The sequence below is a fragment of the Fistularia commersonii genome, chromosome 12 (assembly GCF_037954325.1).
Source record: "Fistularia commersonii isolate RoL2024-O1a breed Wild chromosome 12, RoL_Fcom_v1.0, whole genome shotgun sequence".
NCBI lineage: Eukaryota > Metazoa > Chordata > Actinopteri > Syngnathiformes > Fistulariidae > Fistularia > Fistularia commersonii.
The window spans coordinates 5752960-5777641 of NC_141295.1; the positions used below are offsets into that span (position 1 = coordinate 5752960).

The window sequence follows — 24682 nt, forward strand, 5'->3', positions numbered from 1 at the left end:
CACGTGACGACAGACTGCCGCAATGCCTCATCTGTCCGGGGAACATCTCCGCAAACACACACACACACACACACACACACCCATTGACCGCGCTCTCCCAGACACACAAACACACACACATGTACCTGGCAAAAGTATCTACACCCAGTATTTGCATATTTGCATTCCAGTGTGAACACACACACACACACACACTGCAACATATTTGGCAGCCCCATCTGTTGTTGAACACAATAAACACACACACACACACACACACGCGGGTGAGTTTGGCAGGGATTTGCATTCAGGGAGGAAAATGGAGGCAGATTGAAAATGATGGTTGACGTAATGAAGACACCAGGGAGAGACACTGTTAAGCACCTTCTGTGTGTGTGTGTGTGTGTGTGTGTGTGTGTGTGTGTGTGTGTGTGTGTGTGTGTGTGTGTGTGTGTGTGTGAGAACTGGGGGCGGCGAGCGGCAGACAGGCATATAGGGACGAAACGTATACAAGGAGGGCAGACAGGAAGTCCTGACAGTTGGTGTCGTCCCACACAGGAGTGTGAGGCTGTGGGACAACACACACACACACACACACACACACACAGATTCTTATGCACATGTAAAGGCTGCAGCTGATGTTCAACATGGCAGGATTGTGTGTGTGTGTGTGTGTGTGCCCAACTTTGATCAGATGTATATACAATACGTGTAGTGTGTGTGTGTGTGTGTGTGTGTGTGTGTGTGTGTGTGTGTGTGGGTGGGTGGGTGGTATGTGTGCAGAGGTTGAGATGAGTGGCTGTTTGTTTTTGTCTGCCTTGGAGAGCAGCATACCTTTTTCCACTCCTTTCTCTTTTTCACACACACACACACACACACACACACACACACACACACACACACACACACCACACACACACCCATACATATAAACGTTGCAGAGCCGAGCACCCAAACCACCCACACAGCGACAGACATGCGCAGTGGCTGCACAAAGCCAGACACACACACACACACACACGTATGCAGCACATAGATCCGAGACGCAGACCCAGCCTGGCAAGAGACGTGCGCACACACACACACACACACACACACACGCACGTGTACATGCACAGACTGTCAGAAGCTTTTCCAAGTGAGGCAGCACATTAACATGCCATAAATGGAGATAGAGGGAAGTGAAAGGGAGGGAAAAAAACATACATTAATATGCACCCACACACACACACACACACACACACACACACACACTCTAGCACATTCTGTAGGCACACAAAGCCCAGATCCCCAAAAACCCATACCCCCAATCTTCTGCCCCCCCTCCTGGGAGACTCACACACTGTCCTCTGCTTCCCGCTAATATCAGTGTGTGTGTGTGTGTGTGTGTGTGTGTGTGTGTTTAGGGCGGGAGCTTCAGACAAAGTGTCTTTTTGAAATGTGCAAACTGTGCCCCCCCCCCCCCCCCTCCCCTCCCCAGGAGGCGGGGCTTCCACCTTCTCGCCGCCGAGGAGAAGCACATGCAGCGACGTGAGGAAGTCGGACATTTACGACGTTCATCTCCGGCAAGACAATGAGGATCAAAGAGGGGGATCTGAGATCAAAGGGGGGGATCTGAGATCAAAGAGATTAAATCCGAGGTCAGGTGATCTGAGGTGGATCTGAGATTTAAGGACGTCGCGTCCGAAGATCGTGGTGGAAACCCAGAGGTGAAATCTGAGATCAAAAAAGGAAAATTCTGACGTGGATCTGAGATGAAACAAGAAACCCAACGGTTGAATCTGAAATCAAGGGAAAATCTGAGGTTCAAAGGGGAGATCAAAGGGGAAAACCTGAGTCTAAATCAGAGATAAAAGGAAAATGTGAGATCTAATAGGAGCTCTTCAAAGGTTTCCATCCGAAAGCTGCAGAATGTTCGTACCCTTTGATCTGTCCGCCCTTATTTTTTCTTCTCCCTGTTAAAATATAATTTTCTCCAATTTTTAATCCACTTTCCCTTACGGTCTCTTCGAGTCCTGGATCTCAGGTGGTTCCACAGACTCATGGATCGAACCATTTGGGGGTCGGAGGGGTCAGACAGGCACAGGAAGTAACATGGTGGAGAGGGGATGTTAGTAAGCTGCCATGCACACACACACACACACACACACACACACACACACACACAGAGGGGTGCATTACTTCTCCATTTCAGCTCATATCCTTCCTTGTCTCTGTAAACAACAGTCCTGTAAACAAGCTCCGCCCTCTTTTTTGTCTGGGTCTGATTCGTACATAACGCAGTTCGATTGTACTCAAGGCGCAGGAAGTAACAGTGCATGTACTCTTAGCACCAGGGAGTAGCAGTGCACGTACTCATAGCGCAGGAAGTAACAGTGCATGTACTGGTGGCACCAGGAAGTAATAGTGCCTGTACTGGTAGCACCAGAAAGTAAGAGTGCATGTAGTCAAAGCGCAGGACGTAGCAGTGCATGTACTAGTGTCCCCAGGAAGTAGCGGTCCATGTAGTCATAGCGCAGGAAGGTACAGTACATGTACTGGTATCACCAGGAAGTGAGAGTGCATGTACTCATGGCGCAGGCGGAAGTAAGAGTGCATGTACTGGTTGCACCAGGCAGTAACAATACAGGTACTGGTAGCACCAGGAAGTAAGAGTACATGTACTCATAGCGCAGGAGGTACCAGCACATGTATTGGTAGTACCAGGAAGTAACAGTACATGTACTCATAGCGCAGGAAGTAACAGCACATGTATTGGTAGTACCAGGAAGTAACAGTACATGTACTCATAGCACAGGAAGTAACAGCACATGTAGTGGTAGTACCAGGAAGTGGCAGTACATGTACTCATAGCGCAGGAGGTACCAGCACATGTATTGGTACTACCAGGAAGTAACAGTACATGTACTCATAGCGCAGGAAGCAACAGCACATGTACTCATAACACTGGGAGTTACAGCACATGTATTGGTAGTACCAGGAAGTGGCAGTACATGTACTCATCATGCTGGAAGTTACAGCACAGGTATTGGTAGTACCAGGAAGTAACAGTACATGTACTCAGGAGCCTACGCAGCTTTGCCTTCCTGGATCCCAGCAGGTCTGCCCGTTGCCGGGGGAGACCACAAACAAACCGAGCGATATGGCCTCGGACCACAGCCGACCTAACCCACCCCCCCCTTTAGAAATGAAAAAGGCCTGGATCGCGCACCGCCCCCCTGCCTTGGCCACGCTTACATTCAATATCAAAACAACAGTGTTACCGGAGTTCAGGGAAGAATCTCTCCAAACAGGTTTGCCCCCTCAAACACCCAAGCACCCTCGGCCAACCCCCCCCAGGGAATGTATGATTGATTGTTGTAAAAAAAGGTCTTAGTGACACCCAAAACAAAGAAGTGATTAAAAAGGGGAACAAGTTGGGGCTTAAAGAAGCAGATGGATGAGGAGGTTGTTCTGGGACGGGGGGGCGTCCACCTCCCCTTCTGCTACCTTTCACCCCTTTGTCGCTCCCCAACGAAGGAAGCCCCCTCCCACCTTGTTTTGGGGCATCATCTGCCAATTTCGACGCTCACCACCCCTCCCTCCATCCGTCCGTTGATCCATTGGTCCCATCACTCACTCAAAACAAAGTGCTGCCGTCCCCTGCCGCCTCCTGTAGGGGGTCTGCTGGCGTGGCTCCACCCGCCACTTCGGTACTGTTAGTGCCGGCCGCGACAGCTTCCAGAGTGGCGGGATCGAAGCTCTGCTCGGACCCCAGCCCGTCGGCCTCCATCTTGACGTTGTCGGTGAGGAAGGCGGAGTAGGCGTCGCTGTCAGCCATCAGCAGCTTCAGCTTGGGGATCCAGCTTTTGCGGACGACGCGCCGTGCATTGGTGCACATGTCGGCGGCAATGGCGTTCATCTCGCTCTCCTTGAAACTAGGAGCAAAGTTCTGGCAGTAGACTGAAGTTGGGGCAAAAGAAGAAAAGACAGGATTTTAGACCGAAGGCATCCATGGAGGTGAATGGCAGTGGCCGAAAGGAACCCCTGCAAATGACAAATGGTAGTGGCCTAGAGGGACCTACGCTGATGGGGAATGATTGTGGACCAAAGGACACCCTGCTAATGGGGAATGGTAGTGGACCAGAGGAAACCCTGCTGATGGGGAATGGTAGTGGCCTAAGAGAGTCCCTGCTAATGGCAAATGGTATGACCTAGAGGAAACCCCCGTTGATGGTGAACGGTAGTTAGGCCTTGGGGAGCTGCTGGTGATGGTCAGTGGTCAGCCGGGAGGAAACCCTTGCTGACTGTGAATGTTGTGGCCTAGAAGATGATGCTGCTGCTGCTGCTGAACTCAAACCCCAATGGAGTCCCTTGGACTTTATAGGTAATTTTAAACAGCTGTGAAACAGTGGAAGTGCAGGTAGGCATGTGTGTGGTGGCTGGACTTACATTTGACAGCGTGCAGCACTCTGTTGTCCAGCGGTTTGCGACTGGGATCGTTGGTTGAAGAGCGAATGCCAGTTCCACAACTGTTAGCCAGAGTGCTCCTGAGCACACAACACAAACACACAACTTCCATTGATGTGCTCTAACCGGTGGTGGCTGACGTGTCCGTCCTCGACCAACGGTTGCACCAACCTGTCAAAGAAGGCGGCCAGAAGGCGTCTGAGGAGCACCTTGTGCCGTGTCCCGGCGCTAACGTGGCAGTTCATCAGCTGGGCGCGGGAGATGAAGACGGAGGTGCCACTGACCAGCTCCAGCTTCTCTGCCGGGTCGCCCTCCTCGTACAGCTTCTGGTGGCAGCGGTTCCCGATCTGGCTGATGAGCTCGGACGGCAGTGATGCTAAGTCCTGCCGGGGGCGTCCACCCCGGCCCCCCCTACCCCCGCCGGAGTCGGGGGGCAAGTCTGGCAGAGCCTCCACCTTCTCACCAACCACTAAGAAGTGAAGAAGACCATGTATTTATGGTTCACATGCTCTGCTCTGCTCATTTGCCCAATGGACGGCAGTGACACGAGAAGATACATCTGAACCGCAGGCCAGTTCCAACAAGGAACAGATCACACAGCACCACCGAGCAGAATGCTAATGTGTTCAAGATGGACAACTAGGTCTTCATCGTGTCATTGCTTCCTGACGCTTTATTGTCTTTGTCCAACAATTTAACCCTTGTGCGATCTTGACATTGTGTTTACTCCCCTTGTCCAACGGGTCAAAAATGACCCATAAGACAATCTTTGTACCCTAGTGGTGTACAGCCCACATGGAAACATAAACAAAAAAGAGGTATCACTTTTTCTAATTATGGGGTCTCTTTAGGAAAAGTCATAAAATTTCAAGTTGGAAAAAAATACGTTAAGGTGTTTTTTCTACAGGAAAACATTGTAGTGGGTCACTTTTGACCCGCAAGGCAACACAAGGGTTAAAACAAGAGTCCAACTGTCCTGGGATTTGGGGCCTTATCCAGGAAGTCAGGTTTGGACCAAGAATGCAGATGCCTTCTCTCAAAGCTAACACTAGGATGAGGACGGCGCAAGGCTACGTTTACAGAACCTGAGCCTGGACCACCTCCTTCCTCCCAGAAGCTACTTCAGCTTCTCTTGTAGAAACTACCGGTCTTCAGGTCACACTTGCAGAGATAGTGACTGATGAAGTTCTGGGTCTGGGATTTACGAGCTTCGGGTGTTTTTAGTGTTCCGAAAACTTCAGACAATAAAGTACGGAGCACGGGAAGGCAAACTCTAGAGAGACCTCCCTGACAACGCGGTGACCTCGATAAGGCTCTGCAGAAGGTCCCGGTCTTACCTGCGGCGCCAGTGTTCAACATGCTGTACATGGTGTACATGTTGCAGATTTGTCTGTACTGCTCTTCGGCACTCTCATCCGCCATGTCATCCTCCTCCTCGTCATCGTGGTAGCTGATGGGCGAGTCGCTGGTATACATGCTGAGTGTGCCCGGACTGGTGCCCTCAGGGGTCCCGCCATTGTTGTAGTTGTTGTTGTTCTGGTTGCTGTTGACTCCAGCTCCGCCCCCTGAGGTGTTCCCACCGGCCGCCAGTGCGGCACTACCCGCGGGCACTCGCCCCACGGAGTCCTGGCCACCGGAGTTGGAAGGGAAGGACGAAGAGGAGGAAGAAGAGTAGCGGGCGGCTTTCCTCAGCCCTCCGCCACCTGACGTCCCTCCTCCTCCATCACGGCTGCCGCCTTCCCACAGTCGCTTGGCCACGGGGATGCAGACCACCGAGTAAGGAAAGGCCTCCTGCTGGGAAGGACGGAGAGGACACTGACCATCGACCCTCTGCGGGACAACTAGTCCGACACTTGGGGAAGCTCCATCGGGGTGGGGAACCAACAACCGTCAACTCCGCGGGTACCTGCTGTGGCTGAGGCGTGGGCTGAGGCGTGGAGGTGGTCTGTTCCGTCTTCACTTTGGACACCAGTGGGAGTGGGGTCAGGCAGGGGGCGGGTCTTCCTGCGGCGCCTGGGTTCCCGCCCACCGTCTGAGTGACGGGGCTCTGGGGCTCCGTCTCCTCGGTGTGGAGGCCCTGCGAGTCGCAGCTAGGGGACGAAACCTGGAGGAAAACGTGTCCGCGGTCATCCACGGTCTCATGACCCTGTTCCAGAGGTCATCTCTCCATCTGGCTGGACCTTCAGCTTCTGATCCAGCAGCCGTGCTAAACAACTGAGACCTCAAGCACAAAGAAGACTACAAACCCAGAAGAAGTATGTTCTTTTGTTTCTTCCAGATGTTCAGGACCGTCTCAAACCGAGCGATGCTTCACTCATGCTTTGGGCTCGCAATGGTTTTACGGATGAAACTCCAGCGTTTGACGTGCTACTGACAGCGCCATGCTAACAAACAGACACTATCAACACAGTGCACTGGTCTTTGTGAACAAAAAGATACGTTAAAGAAACACAAGGGCAAAGCTAAGTATCGTAGCATCGCAACACAGAGCTAGTAACAACGGAGGTCAGGGGTCTTAGCTACCGACGGTGGCATGCTAACAAACGTCAAAGCTAACTATTGTAGCATCCTAACACACAGCTGACGTCAACTGCAAGGGTCTCGCCAGCAAGAGCGGTATGCTCACACCCAGCTCAGTTGAAAGATAACCGTGACTGTCGTTGCGAATGGCGGTCACATGCTAACACATAGCTGATGTTAAAGGTGCAAGGGGCTAACCGGAGTAGCGTGTTGGGATTGATGACTGTGTTAGCCCCGGGAGGGTAATTTACATGGAAGGAGTTTGAATGGCAAATGTGTGGGTGAGTGTGTGGGCGGAGGTGGACCTCCTGAGTCCTCGCTGTGGTGGACTGAAGGTCTCCGGATCATCAGCTCTACCTTTGGTTTGGCACCGGAGGTTCAAACCTCTCACTTGTTGCCAGAAAACATTGTTGTGATTTCATCTACCAGCTTCTAGGCCATACCACTCTGATCCAGCTTTAACTTTAGCTTCCGCCTGCTAGCTCTAACGGCATGCTAACACACAGCTAACATTTAATGAAGCCAAATATCTTACCTAGTTATCGTAGCATGCTGAGAAGCAGTTCATTTAAAATGAAGTCAGTTGCCGCGGCTAATTATACAGACATGCTAACGGCTGACTCCGAACGAGGTCAGGCTAACAAACGACTTCCACCTACATCTCCATTCGACTGATTATTGGTTATTGATCGCACAGGAAGCAGAAGCAGCTCACCTTGAGGAAGAATTCAGTTCCTTTCTCCATGATCTGCTGGATCTGGAGGAACCCGGCCGTGTACATGAGCAGGAACTGGTCCCCGACGTTCATGCTGAGGCGCCCGGTGTAGCAGAAGGCCAGGATCTGCTGGAAGCTCTGCGGCTGCACGGCCGGAGGCAGCTCCACCACCGAGCTCTTCCCCCCGGCGTTGAACAAGTCCCGGAAGTAGGAGCTGCTAGCCGCTAGCACGGCGCGGTGGGCCTGGGGAGGTGGACAGCGTCAGGGTAAGTACTTCCAAAACATACCTTACAGAAGATCAGCCTTCCGACACGCCGAGGACGTCAGAGCTTGTGGGTCTGATAGCGTCCAATAACAAAAACATCGATCGAGGACTCCATCAGTTCCGTGAGTCCTCTTCCATCATGTTCTGTGCCTTTCCAGCAAGGAGGTCTAAGATCTTTCCCAGTGTCCTTCAGGGCTCCAAGTGGTGAGGAGCTTCAAAAACCCGCTTGACGCCACTTAGAACCATCTGATGCTCCTCAGGCCCTCAAACCAGAACCTTCAGAAAGACAAATGTCGAGTGCCATCACACTCTAACTCGGTGTACCGCCCTCTCTGGACCTCACCCTCTGCTCTGAAGACCTCGGAGATCTTGATGTTGAAGGGCTCGGCTTTACTGAGAAGGATTACTTTGCTGAAATTCAAACCCGCCCCTTTCTCTTGAAGGCCCCGTGTGAGTCAAGATGAAGGTGAGCAGCAGATATTGGGGCCAGACCTTGAAGGTATGTCCCTTGACCACCACGGAGACGTCGCAGTAGAGGCCCTGCAGCCGCTGCTCGTTCAGACACTCCAGGACGTTGTTGCCGAAGTTGGGAATCGCCATCTGCAGCGTCTGAGCCATTACGATCCACCCGGCGCCACGGGGTCTGCAGAAACCAGGACCAGGACCAGGACCAGGACCAGGAGACAGAGACAAAGTTAGTTTGAGGTCTACTTCTGCCAGGCATTCAAGGACCCCGACTCTTGGAGGCCACATCTCCTGCCGCCGCTCGCCAGCACAGGTGTCGTAGCCGCTAGGCGCAGTTAGCATAGTTTAGCCTAGCCCTCGCTAGGCTACATGAGCTAATGAGTCAGCTGCGGAAGAGCAAAGGGGAGTCAATGGTAAACATCTTCCAGTCCGACTGTCTGGACGTCCAAAGGTAAGACCACGAAGGTGGGATCACACACACACACACACACACACACACACACACACACACACACACACACACACACACACACACACGTCATCGCTCACCTGGCCGTGGAGACGTTTTAATTTCCTCCGGGGAAACATGCAGGTCACATGCAGCCGCCTTCAGCCTGCTAGCTGTTAGCCTGTTAGCTCGTCTCATCGGCTTGTTTATTGATTAGCGATTAGCCGTCCGTGTTTACGGCGGCGGCCGACGACCTCCGCGCTTGATTAATTACCATGACGACTGTTTGATTAGTTTGAGACGCCTCCTGAGCCGAACCGTAAGCATCCACTATTGATCGATCGGAAACAATGTTTATATACATCAGTTATATATTTATACATGTAAAAGATCCAATCTATCAATTTTGAACACTTGACTGATATGAAAATGCTGAAATTAAAATGCATTCCATCCCACTTCCTGTCTAGTATCGGATTATAACGTGTAATAACACATGTTATTACACATTATAACCGTGTAATAACACGGTAATAACATGTAATAACATGGTAATAACGTCCCTGGAAGAACACCCGCGCCTCCGGTGACCTGATGGCCGCGTCCGGTGCAAAGCAGCCCGGTCAGGACTCTCCTGCAGCCCCCGGCTGGAGAGGAGCGTGGCGGCGTCAGGCGGGGTCGCCCTCCTCGCCACCTCAGGTCACGGAGGTCAGACGACTTCCAGGAACCCCGCGGCGCGACTCCATTCACCACTTGACCTTTGCCCCCCTCCCCTGTGTGTGCGCACGCATGCACGCTCAGGTGCGAGTTAGCCTGTTAGCATGTAGCGGGCTAAAGCTAAAGCTAACCCCCCCCCAACAAACCCGCGGAACCAGAGTGCACATGCATGAGCTCCGGTCCGAGGGGGGGGCGGAGCTTTGCGCAGGCGCAGAACCCAACACCCCCTCATCGGAGACGACCCCACACACACACACACACACAGTAACACCCCCCCCCCACACACACACCTCCGTGGGTCGGCGGGTCTCACCGGGGAGCGACGGGGAGCCTTGCCGGCGGCGGGGCGCTCGGTGCCCGCCTCGATGCCCGCGGGAACCGGGAGTCCACGGCGGGCCGGTGCGCGCGGACGGACGGGGCGGGACGAGGGACAAAAAAAAAAAAAAAAAAAAAGCGGGCACACGCTTTTTATTTGGCGTGGGTCCTCCTCCTCCGACACGCACGGTGATCGACACAAAACACTCGAGTGGATCCGCCTCCTGTAACGCGGACGCGGGACACACACACGCGTGGGTCCCCCTCCAAAATGTCGCTCATGATTTGTGGCATCGAATAAAAGATTGAATGAAGGAGGAGGTTCTGCTTTCTCTGCGTGGGAGTGGGAGTGGGAGTGGGAGGGAGGGGGTTCCACGGGGAGGAAGACGACGGCGCTCCTGGACCTTCATCAACAGGTCATCCCGGGACGCGACGCGCCGCGGCTGTGGGCGAGACAGGAGGATGGACCGTGTGTGTGTGTGTGTGTGTGTGTGTGTGTGTGTGTGTGTGTGTGTGTGTGTGCATCCTCGAACATGATGAGGAGGGAAAGAGTTTGAGGAAAGTTCAGGAATGCGGGGAGAAAAGGGGGGCAGATCTTCTGTGGACCAACCGAGACGGATCTTTGTTCATCTTCCACGAGCAGCAGATCCGCGGGGGAGGGGATATTTATGCAGAAATAAACACAAATACACACATTTTCATCCACCTTCCAACGCTCATCCTGCACTCACGGTGGCAGAAAATATAAATATAGTCTATTTTATATTATATATCAAAATATTATATATGCGCTAGAAGCTACATGCTATCTACATACTAATAAACATGTGTTATTGTGTGTAAAGATGTGTAACATCTAGAAGATCTTTGTTTACATCTTCACATGGATGGACCGCAAACATCTCCAAGTTCTCACGCAACGTCCTCACACACACACACACACACACACACACACACACACACACACACACACACACACACACACACACGCACATTATCCTCCCTCCGTGTCCCTCCTTCTCTCGGCTGCTTATTATCTATCCTGAACCGGGGAGTAATCGGATTACATTTGTAACGGATTACCGGACGCCGTTGCGGACACCCCTCCCGACATGCACGCGTGCACGCGCACACTCACTGGGATGCGTCGTCCCTCCGGGCCGGTGCACCGGACTCCCCCTCCCGCGTGGATCCGCACGGCCTGGATCCCCGCGCCGGTGCGTGGCGTGTGCGCGCCGGTGCGTCTAGACTCCGGTCGGGTGTGCGGGTGTGCGGGGAGGGGGGGGGGATAAAAAAAAAAAAAAAAAAACACGCGGGAGCGCGTCTGCGATGCGCGTCCACGCTGACCCCCCCTCCCCTTTTCCAAATTGTGTTTCTCCGCGCACGCGTACAAACTTTGCTCGTCCCGCAGAGACAGAGGCGTGCACGGCGAAGTTCGGTGCGCGTGCACGCACAACAATAAGGAGTGGACGTGCACGACGCCGGCGTCGCGGACGTACGCGACGCGCTGACGTCACTACCCACGCCGAGTGTCCGCAGCGCGGCTGCGTGAGCAACCGCGTCCGCGGATTCCTCCGCGGCGGGCGGAAGTAGGTCGGCGAACAGACGCCCTCCTTCCTCCCTCTTCCATCCCTCCTTCCTCTCTCTTTATCCCTCCATCTTTCCATTTTCATCCCTCCTTCTTCCCCCCCTTCCGTTGTGTACGTCACACCGGTCGCCTGACGTCACAGGCGGACGTTCCGCCCGCTTCGCCTTTTTGTCCCTCGTCGGCTTCCGTAGGCAGCAGAGCCAACATGGCGGCCCCCTTGCACATGCTAGCCTGAGAGTCCGGCAGCAGGAGAAGCCCACGATACACGCAGGTCGGCGAGGGAAGACGTGTCCGTCTCTCTGAGGCCGTCCCCGGTTTTGATAAAGTAAACAAAAGCGGTGATTTTTAACCAAAACCGGTAAGGAGTGCGACGCTACCAGAGCGGCGTCCGGAGTTAGCTTCCTGTTTCTCTATGTTTCCCTCATGTTTACTTCATGTTTACTTCATGTTTGGTTTTAAATCGGTCCCCGTCGGTCGAGGTGTTCGATCCCAAACAAATAAACCGATCTTTTCCCCCCCGGACTCTGTCGAAAGTAAAGCCCGGTGTTTGCAAACCGTGCAGGGATCGAGCTTTCAGAAGCTTCTGGCGATTCATGCAGCTAATATAAAGGTAGCAGAGAAAAGTTGGCATTTCTTTTCTTCTAATCTAAAATTTTCCTTGATGTATAGATCATACTCTTAGGTGAAAGTTGCTTTCTCAGACCATTTTAAATCACAGTTCAAGTGTTATATGTGGTCTGTTGAGGGGCAGCCCATTCTCCCTGGTTTGAATCTGATACATATTGATCTGATACATATTCACTGACACCCACCCATGTCTCAGGTGTGTGGGCCTCTGGGCTCACCTCCGTCTCTGGCCTCACCTCTGTCTCTGGCCTCACCTCCGTCTCTGGGCTCACCTCCGTCTCTGGCCTCACCTCCGTCTCTGGCCTCACCTCCGTCTCTGGCCTCACCTCCGTGTCTGGCCTCACCCTGCCTCTTGGTCCACCTCCACGTCTGTCTCCATGTCACTCCAGGTCAACATGCAACCATTCCAACAAGCTCAGACCTTCTGTGTCAGCCTTGCATCCATGTCTCAGATGACTGAGACCATTCGAGGTTCCCCTCTGGACTTGTGAGACTTCCTGTTCCTGGTCTGGTCTTCTGGATCCCAGCAGGTTCCAGCCCAGTGCCAGAAGAGGCCTTTGGTGCCGATTGGTTTTCCCTCAAAGGGTGTTTATGTTCCTGTCTTCCAGGGTGTTGTATCTGTATGCGGGGGAGGTTGATCCATCAGGTCGCCCTGCTCTCCCGCCGCCTCCGCCCCCCCACCTGGCTGCCGTCCGCTCTCGCCAGCGGGGGTTCGGGGTCCATGGAGGTCCTTCCTGCCGCCCTGGACCCGGAGGTCTCGTCCACGCCCGCCAAAGCCGGGGCCGCGGACCCGAGTCGACCGCCTTCCGACGACGCGCCGGCCGAGCCCCCCCCCGCCGGACTGTTGCCGGGGGAGACGGTGGTGAAGGAGGGCAAAGCGGCCATCTTGTTTCCCAGCGCCAATGAGGTGTTCTACAACCCGGTGCAGGAGTTCAACCGGGATCTGACGTGAGTGTCACCCGTCCTCGCCGCCGTCACCGCCGCCCATGTGACGTTCTGAACAGAAATGAAATCTCGGGACGCTCTGATTGCCGAGTTAGCGCTATGCTAACAGCGCTAAAGGCTAAGGAGCTACATCCCTGAGCAGCCCGTGCACGTGTACATGCACTCATACGTGTGCATATATGACGAATGAATGAGTATCAGACTGTTGTGTGTTTATTAAATGTTTAATTAAATGACATGTGAATGAATGCGCGGTTGTGTTTTTATATGATGAGTGAATGAATTAATGGTTGTGTGTTTGTTTATATGACGAATAAATGAGTGAATTGTGTGTTTAAATGACATGTGAATGGTTGTGTTAGTTTATGACGTGAACAAATGCACGGTTGTGTGTTTGTTTATATGATGTATGAATGAGTGAATGGTTGGTTGTTTTGTTTATGGCACATGAATGAATAAATGAATGGTTGTATATCTTTATGACATGTGAATAAATGAATTATTGCATGAGATGAGATGAGAACAACTTTATTAATCCCGAAGGAAATTGTTGTGCCAGAGTTTCAAGTAAAAAAACAAAACAAAACATAACAGTCATAGATAATAGTAGAAAGGAGGAAGAATAAGAAATATAATGAAATATGAATTGTCTTAACTGTTAGCAGTAACTACAAAGTCTCTTTATACAAATTATACCATTTGCATGTCTCTTTATAAATCATGAGTGAATAAATGAATGGTTGTGTGTGTGTTTGTCACATGTGAATGAGTGAATTGTTGTGTGTGTCACATGTGAATGAATGCAGGGTTGTGTGTTTATATGACGTGTTAATTAACGATTGAATGGTTGTGTTTTGTTTATGACGTATTATTGCATGTATCTTATAAAACATGAGGGAGCGAGTGTGTGTTTGTTTGTCACACGTGAACAAACGCAGCGTTGTGTGTTTATTTATACGACGAACGAATGAGCTGTTGTGATTCGGAGCTCCTCCCGCTCCAGTTCTCGCCGACCCAGATGTTTGTGGTCCGTCCCCAGGTGTGCGGTGATCACGGAGCTGGCCCGGGAGCTGCTGGCGGAGCGCGGCGTGAAGGTGGTGGTTCCCGGGGAGGAGCAGCGGGTGGTGGTGACCCTGTCGGAGGACGAGAAGAACGGGGCGGAGGAGCCGGAGCTAACGGCGACGGCGGGGGAGAAATGCGAGGTATTAGCGTGACGGCGGCGGACACGCTTCTGGTCCTCCAGGTCCTTCAGAGCTTCTCTGCTCCTCAGCGCGGCCTGCGGGTGCTGGAAGGCCTGGCGGCGTCCGGCCTGCGGTCGGTACGCTTCGCCCTGGAGGTGCCCGGCCTGCGGAGCGTCACCGCTAACGACTTCTCCAGCAAGGCGGCCGCCCTCATCGCCAGGAACGCCCGGCACAACGGCGTGGAGCACCTGCTGCGGGCCAGCTGCAGGGACGCCAGGTAGGACCGCCGCCGTCCCGCCGCCACGTCTCCGGACCTGAAGGCGCCGTCTGTCCTCCTCCGTCCAGCATGCTGATGTACGAGATGCGGGCGAAGAAGGACCGCTACGACGTCATCGACCTGGATCCCTACGGAAGCCCCGCCCCCTTCCTGGATGCGGCGGTGCAGGCGGTCAGCGACGGAGGTGGGTGGATCGCTCGCCTCCTCCTCCTCCTCCTCCTCCTCCTCGCCGTGGAGGTCCGACCTTCAAACATCTCCCTCCCGCCGCCGCCGCCGCAGGGCTGCTGTGCGTCACCTGCACCGACATGGCGGTGATGGCGGGGAACAGCGGCGAGACCTGCTACAGCAAGTACGGCTCCGTCTCCATCAAATCCAAGTTCTGCCACGAGATGGTGAGCGCGCAGAGGACGCTTTCAACACACAACACACACTGTCTGACATGTGAATGTGTGTGTGTGACATGTGAGTTTGGTGTGTTTGTTTATGACTCGCGAATGAATGAACGGTTGTGTTTGTTTATATGAGGAATGAATGAGTATTAGACTGTTGTGTGTTTATTAAATGTTTATTTAAATGATATGCGAATGAAAGCTGGGTTGTGTGTTTATATGACGTGTGAATGAGTGAATGGTTGTGTGTTTATTTGTCACATGTGAATAAATGAATTAATGGTTGTGTGTTTATTTATGACGTGAATGAATGCGGTGTGTGTGTTTGTTTATATGACGAATGAATGAGTAAATGAATATTGTGTGTTTATTAAATGACATGTGAATGAATGCGGGGTTGTGTGTTTATATGATGTGTGAATGAATGAATGGTTGTGTGTTTGTGTATATGATGAATGAATGAGTGAATTGTGTTTTTTTTTGTCATGTTTACATTAATGAATGAATGGTTATGTGTTTTGTTTATGACATGTGTATAAATGAATTATTGCATGTCTCTTTATAAAACATGGGTGAATGAATGAATGAATTGTTGTGTGTTTATTTAAATGACACGTGAACGCTTGTGTGTGTGTTTATATGATGTATGAATGAGTGAATGGTTGTGTGTTTAGTCACATGTGAATGAATGAATAAATAAATCGTTGTGTGTTTATTTATGACATGAATGAATGCGGGGTTGTGTGTTTATGTGATGCGTGCATGAATGAATGGTTGTGTGTGTGTTTATCAGGTGTGATTGAATGAATTATTGAATGTCTCTTTATAAAACAGGAGTGAATGGTTGTGTTTGTTTATGACATGTGAATAAATGCAGCTTTGTGTGTTTGTTTATATGACGAATGAATGAGTAAATGAATATTGTGTGTTTATTTATGACATGAATGAATGCTGGGTTCTGTGTTTATATCGTGTGTGAATGAGCGAATGGTTGTGTGTTTTGTCCCGTGCGGCTCCTGCAGGCTCTGAGGATCATCCTGCACAGCCTGGACCAGCGGGCCGCCGTGCACCAGAGGTTCATCCAGCCCCTGCTGGCCGTCAGCGTGGACTTCTACATCCGAGTGTTCGTGCGAGTCTTCACGGGCCAGGCCACCGTCAAGAACTCCGCCAGGTGGACGCGCACACACACACACACACACACACACATATATGCGGGTCGCCTCGGCAACCGACCCTGAGAATAATGGCGGCGGCAGAAGTCGTGGAGATAAAAGGGAGGAGGAAATGGAAGGCTGATTAGCCCGGCGGGGAGTTCGATTATTAACACACACACACACACTCAGTCGGACGTGGTCGCTTTGAAGGTTTGGCAGTTGTGTGTGTGTGTGTGTGTGTGACCATGAAACTCCCTTCCCGGTCTGATGTTGCAGCAAACAAGCCTTGGTCTACAACTGCGTCGGCTGCGGGTCCTTCCATCTGCAGAGGATGGGGAGGAGGACGCTCAGCGGCAAGCAGTAAGCCCTCACACACACACACACACACACACACACACACAAGCGTAGAGAAACATGTTGGGATCTACAGTGCATCACCTGAGGACAGGGTATTATGGAATCACACGTAAACATTTGCTGATCTATCAACCGGTAACTCTGATCAATAACCTGATCAATAATCATTAGCAGATTATTGCACACACACAAACACACACACACACTTGTGTATGTGTGTGTGTTTGAGTGCAAACACTGATGTGATCTGTGTAACTTCGTGTGCCGTCACCTTGTGTTCTGTGCGGTGTGTTTGCTGCCCACTTGTCCCGCCGGGTGTGTGTGTGTGTGTGTGTGTGTGTGTGTGTGTGTGTGTGTGTGTGTGTGTGTGTGTGTGTGTGTCAGGGAGGGTTTGGACCCTCCATGGTTGACCTTTGACCTCTGACAGGTGGAAGTCACCCCAAGCTAGCACGTCAGGCTTTTTGTTTCATACGTTCACTGCCATCCAATAATAATAACACACACACACACACACACACACACACACACACACACACACACACCATGTCACCTGCTGTCCCGTCTGGTTTCAGTATGAAATACTCCGCCGCTACCGGACCGCCAGTCGGACCGGAGTGTGAGCACTGCGGTCAGAGACACCAGGTGATGCGTTCACTGACCACCAAGGGAATTTGAAATATGAGAATACACTCACACACACACACACACTCTCACACACACACACACACGCAGGTCAACACGGCGTTCTGAAGTGTGTGTCCGTCCTGCAGCTGGGGGGTCCGATCTGGGCCGAACCCATCCACGACTCCCACTTCGTCCAGAGGGTTCTGTCGGCGGTGTCGGGAAATCCGACTCGCTTCGGGACGTCCAAACGCATCCAGGGGATGCTAAGCGTGGTGACTGAGGTGCGACGCCGCCGCCGCCGCCATTTTGTTTTTCCTCCCGGCTCTGGGGACAACCTTCTGCCTCCACCAGGAGAAGAAGGTCAGCATGGTGGACGTGGAGGGTGTGAGGCGCTGGAGAGACACTGCTAACATCTGTGGCGCTAACAGCTACATGCTAATCGCCGTTATGCAATGATGGCTTTAATATGAGGGAAAAAAATAAAAATGGCGGCGGGCGAGATGCTGCAAGCTCCGCCCCCCTTTGGAAGTCCACCGATGGGGGTTTCTCCGTAAGAGGTACGAGGCTACCATCGTGCAGTGGTGACAGGAGAGGAGCATCATGGGATGCTAGCATCACCAGAGGCTAGGCTAACGCTAGCAATCAGCTCTCCAGAGGTTGTCACCTCCTGGATGGAGATGATTCCACAGAAGGTCCCAGAAACTGAACACTCTAGTTCCTCGTCCTGCTCCAGGACTCCAGGAACCACAAGTAGACCAAGTAGTAGTTGGGTTCCAGGAGGTCTCTGAGATATGGTGGAGATCCCAGGGGGTTGTTGAAGTATGACGGGGTTCCAGAAGGTCTTTGAGGTATCACAGGGGTTCTGGGAGTTGTCTGAGATGCTGGTGGTCCAGGTCTCTGTGGTGTGATGGTTCCTGGACTTTCAGATCAGGCTTCTAACCACCTGATGGAGCTGAGGGGGGTTGAAGGCCCTCCTCGGGTTGGGTCCAGCTGGTCCTCACAGTGGGTTCTTCTCCAGGAGCTCCAGGATGCCCCCCTGTACTACACGGTGGACCATCTGAGCAGCACCATCCACTGCAACACCCCTCCCCTGCTACAGTTCAGGTAGACCTTCACGCACTCCACCCTCCGCCGTGAAGCCGAGAGGCCACCTTCTTCAGAAGCTCCTCCTCCCCTCTGGCAGGTCCGCCCTCCTCCACGCCGGCCACAGGGTGTCGCTCTCACACGCCTGCAAGAACGCCATCAAGACGGACGCTCCTCCTGCCACCATCTGGGACATCATGCGCTGCTGGGTGAGGAGATGTTTGGATGGGTTCTCCTTTGAGGACACCTGCAGACTCTGATTGTGTGTGTGTGTGTGTGTGTGTGTGTGTGTGTGCCGCAGGAGAAGACCAACCCTGTGAAGAGAGAGAAGCTCTCAGAGACGAGCCCCGCCTTCAAGATCCTCTCAATCCAACCCAGGTGACCTTCTGCCCTGCAAGGAGGTTGTACTCCAACCTGTGATTGGCTGAAGAACCTAATGTGTGTGTGTGTGTGTGTGTGTAGCCTGGAGGCCTGCTTCACGGTGAGGGAGGACGCCAACCCTCAGTCCAGGAAACGTCATCTGACCCGCTTCCAGGAGAACCCTCAGGCCTTCTGGGGACCCAAAGCCAGGGCCAAGGCTGGGTAAGACTCTCTTGGTGGTCCATCGTGCCTGATGGTGAAGGATCTACCCAGGATACCTTGTTAGCATCTGATGTTGAAGACCTCGAGCATCCTTATGTGTCCACGTATCTCAAGCATAGAGGCGTGTTGTTCGGACCACGGCTTGGTAAACAGATATTTCAGTGTGGAGGTTGAGGTGTTCGTTCTGAAAGACCCTTTGTCTGAGTTGCCCGCAAGAAGATGATGCTTGCTTGATCTGGTTTTGTACCTCCCTTTCCAGTCGCTGAAGACGAAGCTACCATGATATTTAAAAGATTCTGCAATTGCAAGGGGTACAGTACCACTGTCTTAGCTACATTTACAGACCAGATCCGCCAAAGGCACTTGGAGCAGCTATGGGTACAGCTTGAGGTGCTTCTGTAGGCCACAACTGCAGAGTCATCTGCATACTGTAGCTCGGTAGCCTGAAAGCTTCTGATGTTTCCGTCGAGCCTGAAGTCCACCGTAATCCCACCGTCCTTCTCGATTTTTTTTTTTTGGCGTCGCAGCAGTGTCACAGATAGCGGGAAGATATTAAAAAGTACAGGAGCAAGGACACATCCCTGGTGCACACCAGTACAGACCCTGAAAGGGACAGATTCCTGGCCTCCAGTAATAACAAGTACCAACATCCCAGTGTGGAATAACTCTTGTGCAGCCAAATCTGAGGAGGATACTTGATAGGAGTTCCTGTTGATGGTATCAAAAGCCTTCGATAGGTCAATGAAAGCCATGAGGAGGTCCTGGTTTTGTTCTCTGTACTCCTGAAGTTGCCTTGCTGTAAAGACTGTGTTCGCTGTGCTTCTGTTCCCTCTGAATCCACACTGATTCAGGCAACAGCTGTTCCGAGATGTTATCCACCTGTTGATGATGAGCTTCTGGTCTTTGAGGAGGGTTGTACCTTCAGACGTCTTCAAGGGAGAGACTGAGCAGCTTCTTGGGCCATAGATGTTTTTCACTGCGTCATAAACGTTGTGAGGGTGCTTGTGATGGTCAGGTGGTTCCCAGCACAGTCTTAACAGCTGCAGGCCATTGACCTGTCTAATACCATGACTCCCAGTGACTACCTTCCACACCTTGCTTTCCTTCCTGACTCTTGCATTGAAGTCACCCAACGAGAAGACCTTGTACTCTTTGGGTATGACCTGTACTCCTTGGGTATGCGACGGTGAGGTTCATCTAATGCTTGGTAGAAGGGGTCTTTCACCGCTGGGTTGAGTGTTCTGGATAGTCGCGGTGCCCTACCGAGGATGCTCTGAGTGGACAACTTATAGGCCACCTTTGCTCAGCTCTTCTCCAATGGGTATAAGCAGTGTGGCTCCTAGAAAGGACTGCTTCGAAGCACAGGGGTCTGCCGGGAGCTGCTGCCACTTTATCCCAGCTGCTAACAACCATAGATAGCCCTGTGCCGCTGGTGTGCAGGGTTCTGACTAGGCGCCACCAGACACCCCATCGCCACCAGACTTCCATTGGATCTAAAGAAGGAAATAATAGCTAAAGTTGAGCGTGATGTTTGCGTCACTACGACACGGCTAAGTCAACCATCTGTACAATCCTGAAGATCTAAGATGAGCTAAAGACGGCTGACGTGGCTAAAGGGGCAGCTATGCTAACAAAGCAAAGTGATTGTGAACTTAGATTGATGACAGATAGCTAGCTGGAAGTAGCGTTAGCGAGGATCTTTACTTTTGCTGACTTAGCAAAGGAGAGGAGTCCAAGTGCTGACTTCCCATGTGACCGCATCGATACATCGGATCCAAAATACTCGATTATCCCTTTATTTGTAATGTCAACGAAGCAGCTGCAGATGCTCTCCCAGTTGGGACCTTCTCACCCTGTCCTCCTGCTGCTCCTCCAGAACCTCCATCTCCAGTGACCTCCAGGACAAGAGGAAGAAGTTCCAGAACAAGAGGAAGAACCAGGTCTCCGATTCTTCTCAGCTGAAGAACTTCCCCTGCAAGAAGTTCAGACAGGTGGGCTGGACGCTACTTCTACCATGACCAAAAAAATATGTCTGTTTATTTTTACTATTATAGTAAAGAGTTAGCACTGCTAATGACAATGCTAACAGACATGGTTTGTGATGTCATGAATCAGTCACGTGTAATAATTAACCTTTTACCTACTTCACTAATATATATTGTATGTTATGTAAAAGGCATAATAAGGCTTTTTATATCAGTGATTACCATCATAGTAATAACACAAAATAAAATAGTGTTATTATAATAGATAAATATAATAGATTAATAGATAAAAGCGTCTGCCAAATGTAATGTAATGTAATGATCAATAATTATAATATATGTCATTGTCATAGTACTGATAATTACATATAAAGCATTGTTGTGATAATACTACTACTAATAAAAATGATAAATGTTATTTCTATTATCATTATAAAGCCATGTTTATGATAATTTGTAATTTCTGATTCATATAATTGAACATTGTCATTGAATAGTAATGATATATATGTCTATATAAAGCCATTTTTGCAGTGTAGCCTCAGGACAGCAATGGCCTCCCTGATCCCAGATAAAGCAGAGGGTTGCATCTGGAAGGACATCCGGCATTAAACTTTTGCAAAAACCAAACATGCGAATCAAACCTAACAATCTCGTACCGGATCGGTGGAGGACCGGGTTACTACGACCGCCATTGGTACCGATGACCTACAGGGTTCTTCTTCTTCTTTCGGCTTTTCCCTTCAGGTGTCGCCACAGCGAGTCGACTTTCTCCATCTAACCCTATTCTCTGGATCCTCCTCTCTCACACCAACTACCTTCATATCTTCTCTCACTACGTCCATAAATCTTCTCTTTGGTCTTCCTCCAGACCTCTTGCCTGGCAGCTCCAACTCCAGCATCCGTCTACCAATATATTCTCTATCCCTCCTCTGTCCATGACCCAACCATCTCAGTCTGGCTTCTCTGACCTTCTCTCCAAAACATCGAACATGTGCCGTCCCTCTGATAGACTCATTCCTGATCCTCTCCATCCTGGTCACTCCCAAAGAGAACCTCAACATCTTCATCTCTGCAACCTCTAGTTCTGCCTGCTGTCTTTTGGTCATTGGAACAGTTTCTTGTCCATACATCATCTCTGGTCTCACCACTGTCTTGTACACCTTTCCTTTTATTCTGGCTGAAAGTCTTCTATCACATAGTACCCCTGACACTTTTCTCCACCCATTCCAACCTGCTTGGACCGTCTCTTCACCTCTTTTCCACTGAGGGTAACAGTGGAAATTGGGCTACTGTAGGTCAAAGAAGGAGAGGAGGAAGGAGTGTTCGGAAGCAGAGATAAGAGGAAAGGCGAGAGTCTGGGACTGAGACGAGGAACTTTGAATATCGGGACTATGACAGGAAAAGGTAGAGAGTTGGTGGACATGATGCAGAGAAGGAAGGTGGATATACTGTGTGTCCAGGAGACCAGGTGGAAAGGCAGTATGGCTAGAAGCTTAGGAGCAGCTTTAAGTTGTACTATTATGGTACTGACAAGAAGAGACATGGAGTAGGAGTTATCTTGAAGGAGGACTTTGTTAGGAACGTTCTGGAGTTAAAAAGAATATGAGATAGACTTATGAGTCTGAAACTGGAAATTGAAGGTGTGATGCTCAGTGTTGTTAGTGGCTATGAACCACAGGTGGGATGTGAATCTGAAGAGAAGGAGAAGTTCTGGAATGAGTTGGATGAAGTGATGCAGAATATTCCCAGAAATGAGAGAGTGGTCATTGGTGCAGACTTCAATGGACATGTTGGTGAAGGCAATAGAGGGGATGAAGAAGTGATGGGCAGATTCGGTATCCAGGATAGGAATGCCGAGGGACAGATGGTGGTAGATTTTGCAAAAAGGATGGAAATGGCTGTAGTGAACACCTTTTTCCAGAAAAAAACAGGAACATAGGGTAACTTATAAGAGCGGAGGTAGGAGCACACAGGTAGACTACATCTTGTATAGACGAGGTAACCTGAAAGAGATCAGTGACTGCAAAGTAGTTGTAGGTGAGAGTGTAGCCAGACAGCATAGGATGGTGGTTTGTAGGATGACTCTGGTGACAAGGAAGATGAAGAGGACAAAGGCAGAGCAGAGGACAAAATGGTGGAAGCTGAAAAGGGAGGAGTGTTGCATGGTTTTCAGGGAGGAGTTGAGAAAGGGTCTGGGTGGTCAGGGTGAGCTTCCAGATGATTGGACAACAACAGCTAGTGTTATCAGGGAGACAGGAAGAAGAGTACTTGGTGTGTCATCTGGAAGGAAAGTAGATAAGGAGACTTGGTGGTGGAATGAGGAAGTGCAGGAGTGTATACAGAGAAAGCGGTTAGCGAAGAAGAAGTGGGATACTGAGAGGACTGAAGAGAACAGACAGGAGCTCAGGGAGATGCGGCAAATGGTAAAGATAGAGGTAGCAAAGGCAAAACAAAGGGCGTACGATGACTTGTATGCTCGGATGGAGAATGATATACAAGTTGGCAAAACAGAGGGATAATGATTGATATATGTGTGTTTGTGTGTGTTTTGAAGTTTTGTTTCCATTTGTTTAGTGTAAATTTCAAATTTCAGGGCGACTGTAGCCACGGAGACCAGTGCTGCTACTCCCACGAGCCTCAGGAGCAGGACCAGTGAGACGGACGTCTCCTGGAAGGAGGACGACAACAAGGCTTTTTTTTGTTACTTTTTGTTACCTTGTTTTGTGATTTTTTTTTTCCTGCAGCGCTGCAATAAAAGTTGGCGTCTCCTCCTGGATCTCACTGTGGTTCTGGACCTGGCTCAGCTGCCAATCATATCATCCCCCAGCTTATTACATGCTAGTAACATATGACATAATGACATGATGTAAGGGTTTATTACACGGTAATAACAGGACAAAAAGGTTTGTTCCAAAACGTTAATTCACCATGAGAGAATGAAACCTGAACAGCTTGTATTGAATTCTTGAAATTTTTGGGTTGTGTTTGTGTGTGTGTGTGTGTGTGTGTGTGTGTGTGTGTGTGTGTGTTGTGTAGAGAAAACACGCAAGGAAATCAAATACAATCTTCAAAATACCTACAAAGGAAAACAGGAAAATCAATGAACAAAATTCAACGAGAAAAATTGACAATGTAAAACAGATTTAACATTTTATAAAATGATGCTAAAAGTTATATTTTGAAACATGCCATAGTGTCAAACACATTCTTTACTATAGGCATACATATATACATCCACACCTGTAGATTCATAGATGTACACACGTTCATGCATACATACATACATACACACACACATACATACACACATACACATGTATACATACCCACCCATATCTACATAAATGCATACATGCATTAACATTTACATAAACATGCATACATACATATACACATGCATACATACCCACATAGATACATACATACACATACATAGATACATGCATACAAATCCATAAACACACATAATTATAAACATTCATACATACATATATACACATGCATACATATATGCATACATAAGTATAGACATGCATACACACATACATACCACACCTAAACACACATACATTCATACATACATACGTACATACATGCATAAATACATACATACATACATACACATATGTACATACATACACATGCTTACACAACCACATATACATACATCTGCATGGTACATACATACATACACACACATATAAAAACACATACTGACATACATACGTACATGCACACTTTTATACACATACATACATGCATAAATATACACGCAAACACACACATACATGCATACATACATACCCACATGTATACATACATACAGATGCATGCATACACATATATACATGTAAACATACATACATGCATACATACATACACACATCTAGACCTCCACACACATATATTCATACATACCCACACACATACATACATATATATATATATATATATATATATATATATTTACACAGATACATTCCCTGGAATCCTGGTGAGTCTCTCAATATATCG

General features: G+C 50.1%; 2 protein-coding genes across 5 annotated transcripts; one reads left to right on the forward strand and one right to left on the reverse strand.

The window, feature by feature from the left end:
* Window positions 1-2723: 2723 nt before the first annotated feature.
* Window positions 2724-11176, reverse strand: nacc1b (nucleus accumbens associated 1, BEN and BTB (POZ) domain containing b). 4 transcript variants are annotated; one of them, XM_086156622.1, is made up of 8 exons: window positions 11012-11176; window positions 8421-8571; window positions 7664-7906; window positions 6335-6532; window positions 5766-6222; window positions 4600-4897; window positions 4411-4508; window positions 2724-3921 (listed from the first exon to the last, which is right to left on the reverse strand). In XM_086156622.1, exons 2-8 carry the CDS (start codon window positions 8544-8546, stop codon window positions 3599-3601), a joined length of 1743 nt encoding a protein of 580 aa, XP_086012748.1. In that variant the 5' UTR covers window positions 8547-8571; window positions 11012-11176; the 3' UTR covers window positions 2724-3598. The 4 variants fall into 4 exon arrangements, with proteins under 4 accessions (XP_086012748.1, XP_086012750.1, XP_086012747.1 ...); XM_086156624.1 differs by lacking the exon at window positions 11012-11176 and adding an exon at window positions 9872-10006 and having other exon boundaries at window positions 5766-6219; XM_086156621.1 differs by lacking the exon at window positions 11012-11176 and adding an exon at window positions 9872-10006.
* Window positions 11177-11631: 455 nt separating this feature from the next.
* trmt1 (tRNA methyltransferase 1) lies at window positions 11632-23440 on the forward strand. The gene is made up of 16 exons (XM_086156625.1): window positions 11632-11819; window positions 12697-13036; window positions 14073-14235; window positions 14304-14491; window positions 14560-14675; window positions 14771-14883; window positions 15903-16051; window positions 16311-16394; window positions 16964-17033; window positions 17162-17296; window positions 18034-18119; window positions 18199-18307; window positions 18400-18476; window positions 18561-18680; window positions 20557-20671; window positions 23262-23440. The coding sequence occupies exons 2-16, from the start codon at window positions 12711-12713 to the stop codon at window positions 23322-23324; spliced, it is 1914 nt and encodes a 637-aa protein (XP_086012751.1). The 5' UTR covers window positions 11632-11819; window positions 12697-12710; the 3' UTR covers window positions 23325-23440.
* The last annotated feature ends 1242 nt before the right edge of the window (window positions 23441-24682 follow it).

Excerpts from the sequence above, each read along its gene's own strand:
- trmt1 (XM_086156625.1), top strand. The coding sequence starts at position 12,711 with ATGCGGGGGAGGTTGATCCATCAGGTCGCCCTGCTCTCCCGCCGCCTC. Across the intron at positions 14,236-14,303 it reads CGGCGGGGGAGAAATGCGAG|CGCGGCCTGCGGGTGCTGGA; the intron begins GTATTAGCGTGA and ends TCTGCTCCTCAG. Across the intron at positions 16,052-16,310 it reads ACCGTCAAGAACTCCGCCAG|CAAACAAGCCTTGGTCTACA; the intron begins GTGGACGCGCAC and ends CTGATGTTGCAG.
- nacc1b (XM_086156622.1), bottom strand. The coding sequence starts at position 8,546 with ATGGCTCAGACGCTGCAGATGGCGATTCCCAACTTCGGCAACAACGTC. Across the intron at positions 4,509-4,599 it reads CTGGCCGCCTTCTTTGACAG|GAGCACTCTGGCTAACAGTT; the intron begins GTTGGTGCAACC and ends TTGTGTGCTCAG. Across the intron at positions 3,922-4,410 it reads AGTGCTGCACGCTGTCAAAT|TCTACTGCCAGAACTTTGCT; the intron begins GTAAGTCCAGCC and ends CCCCAACTTCAG.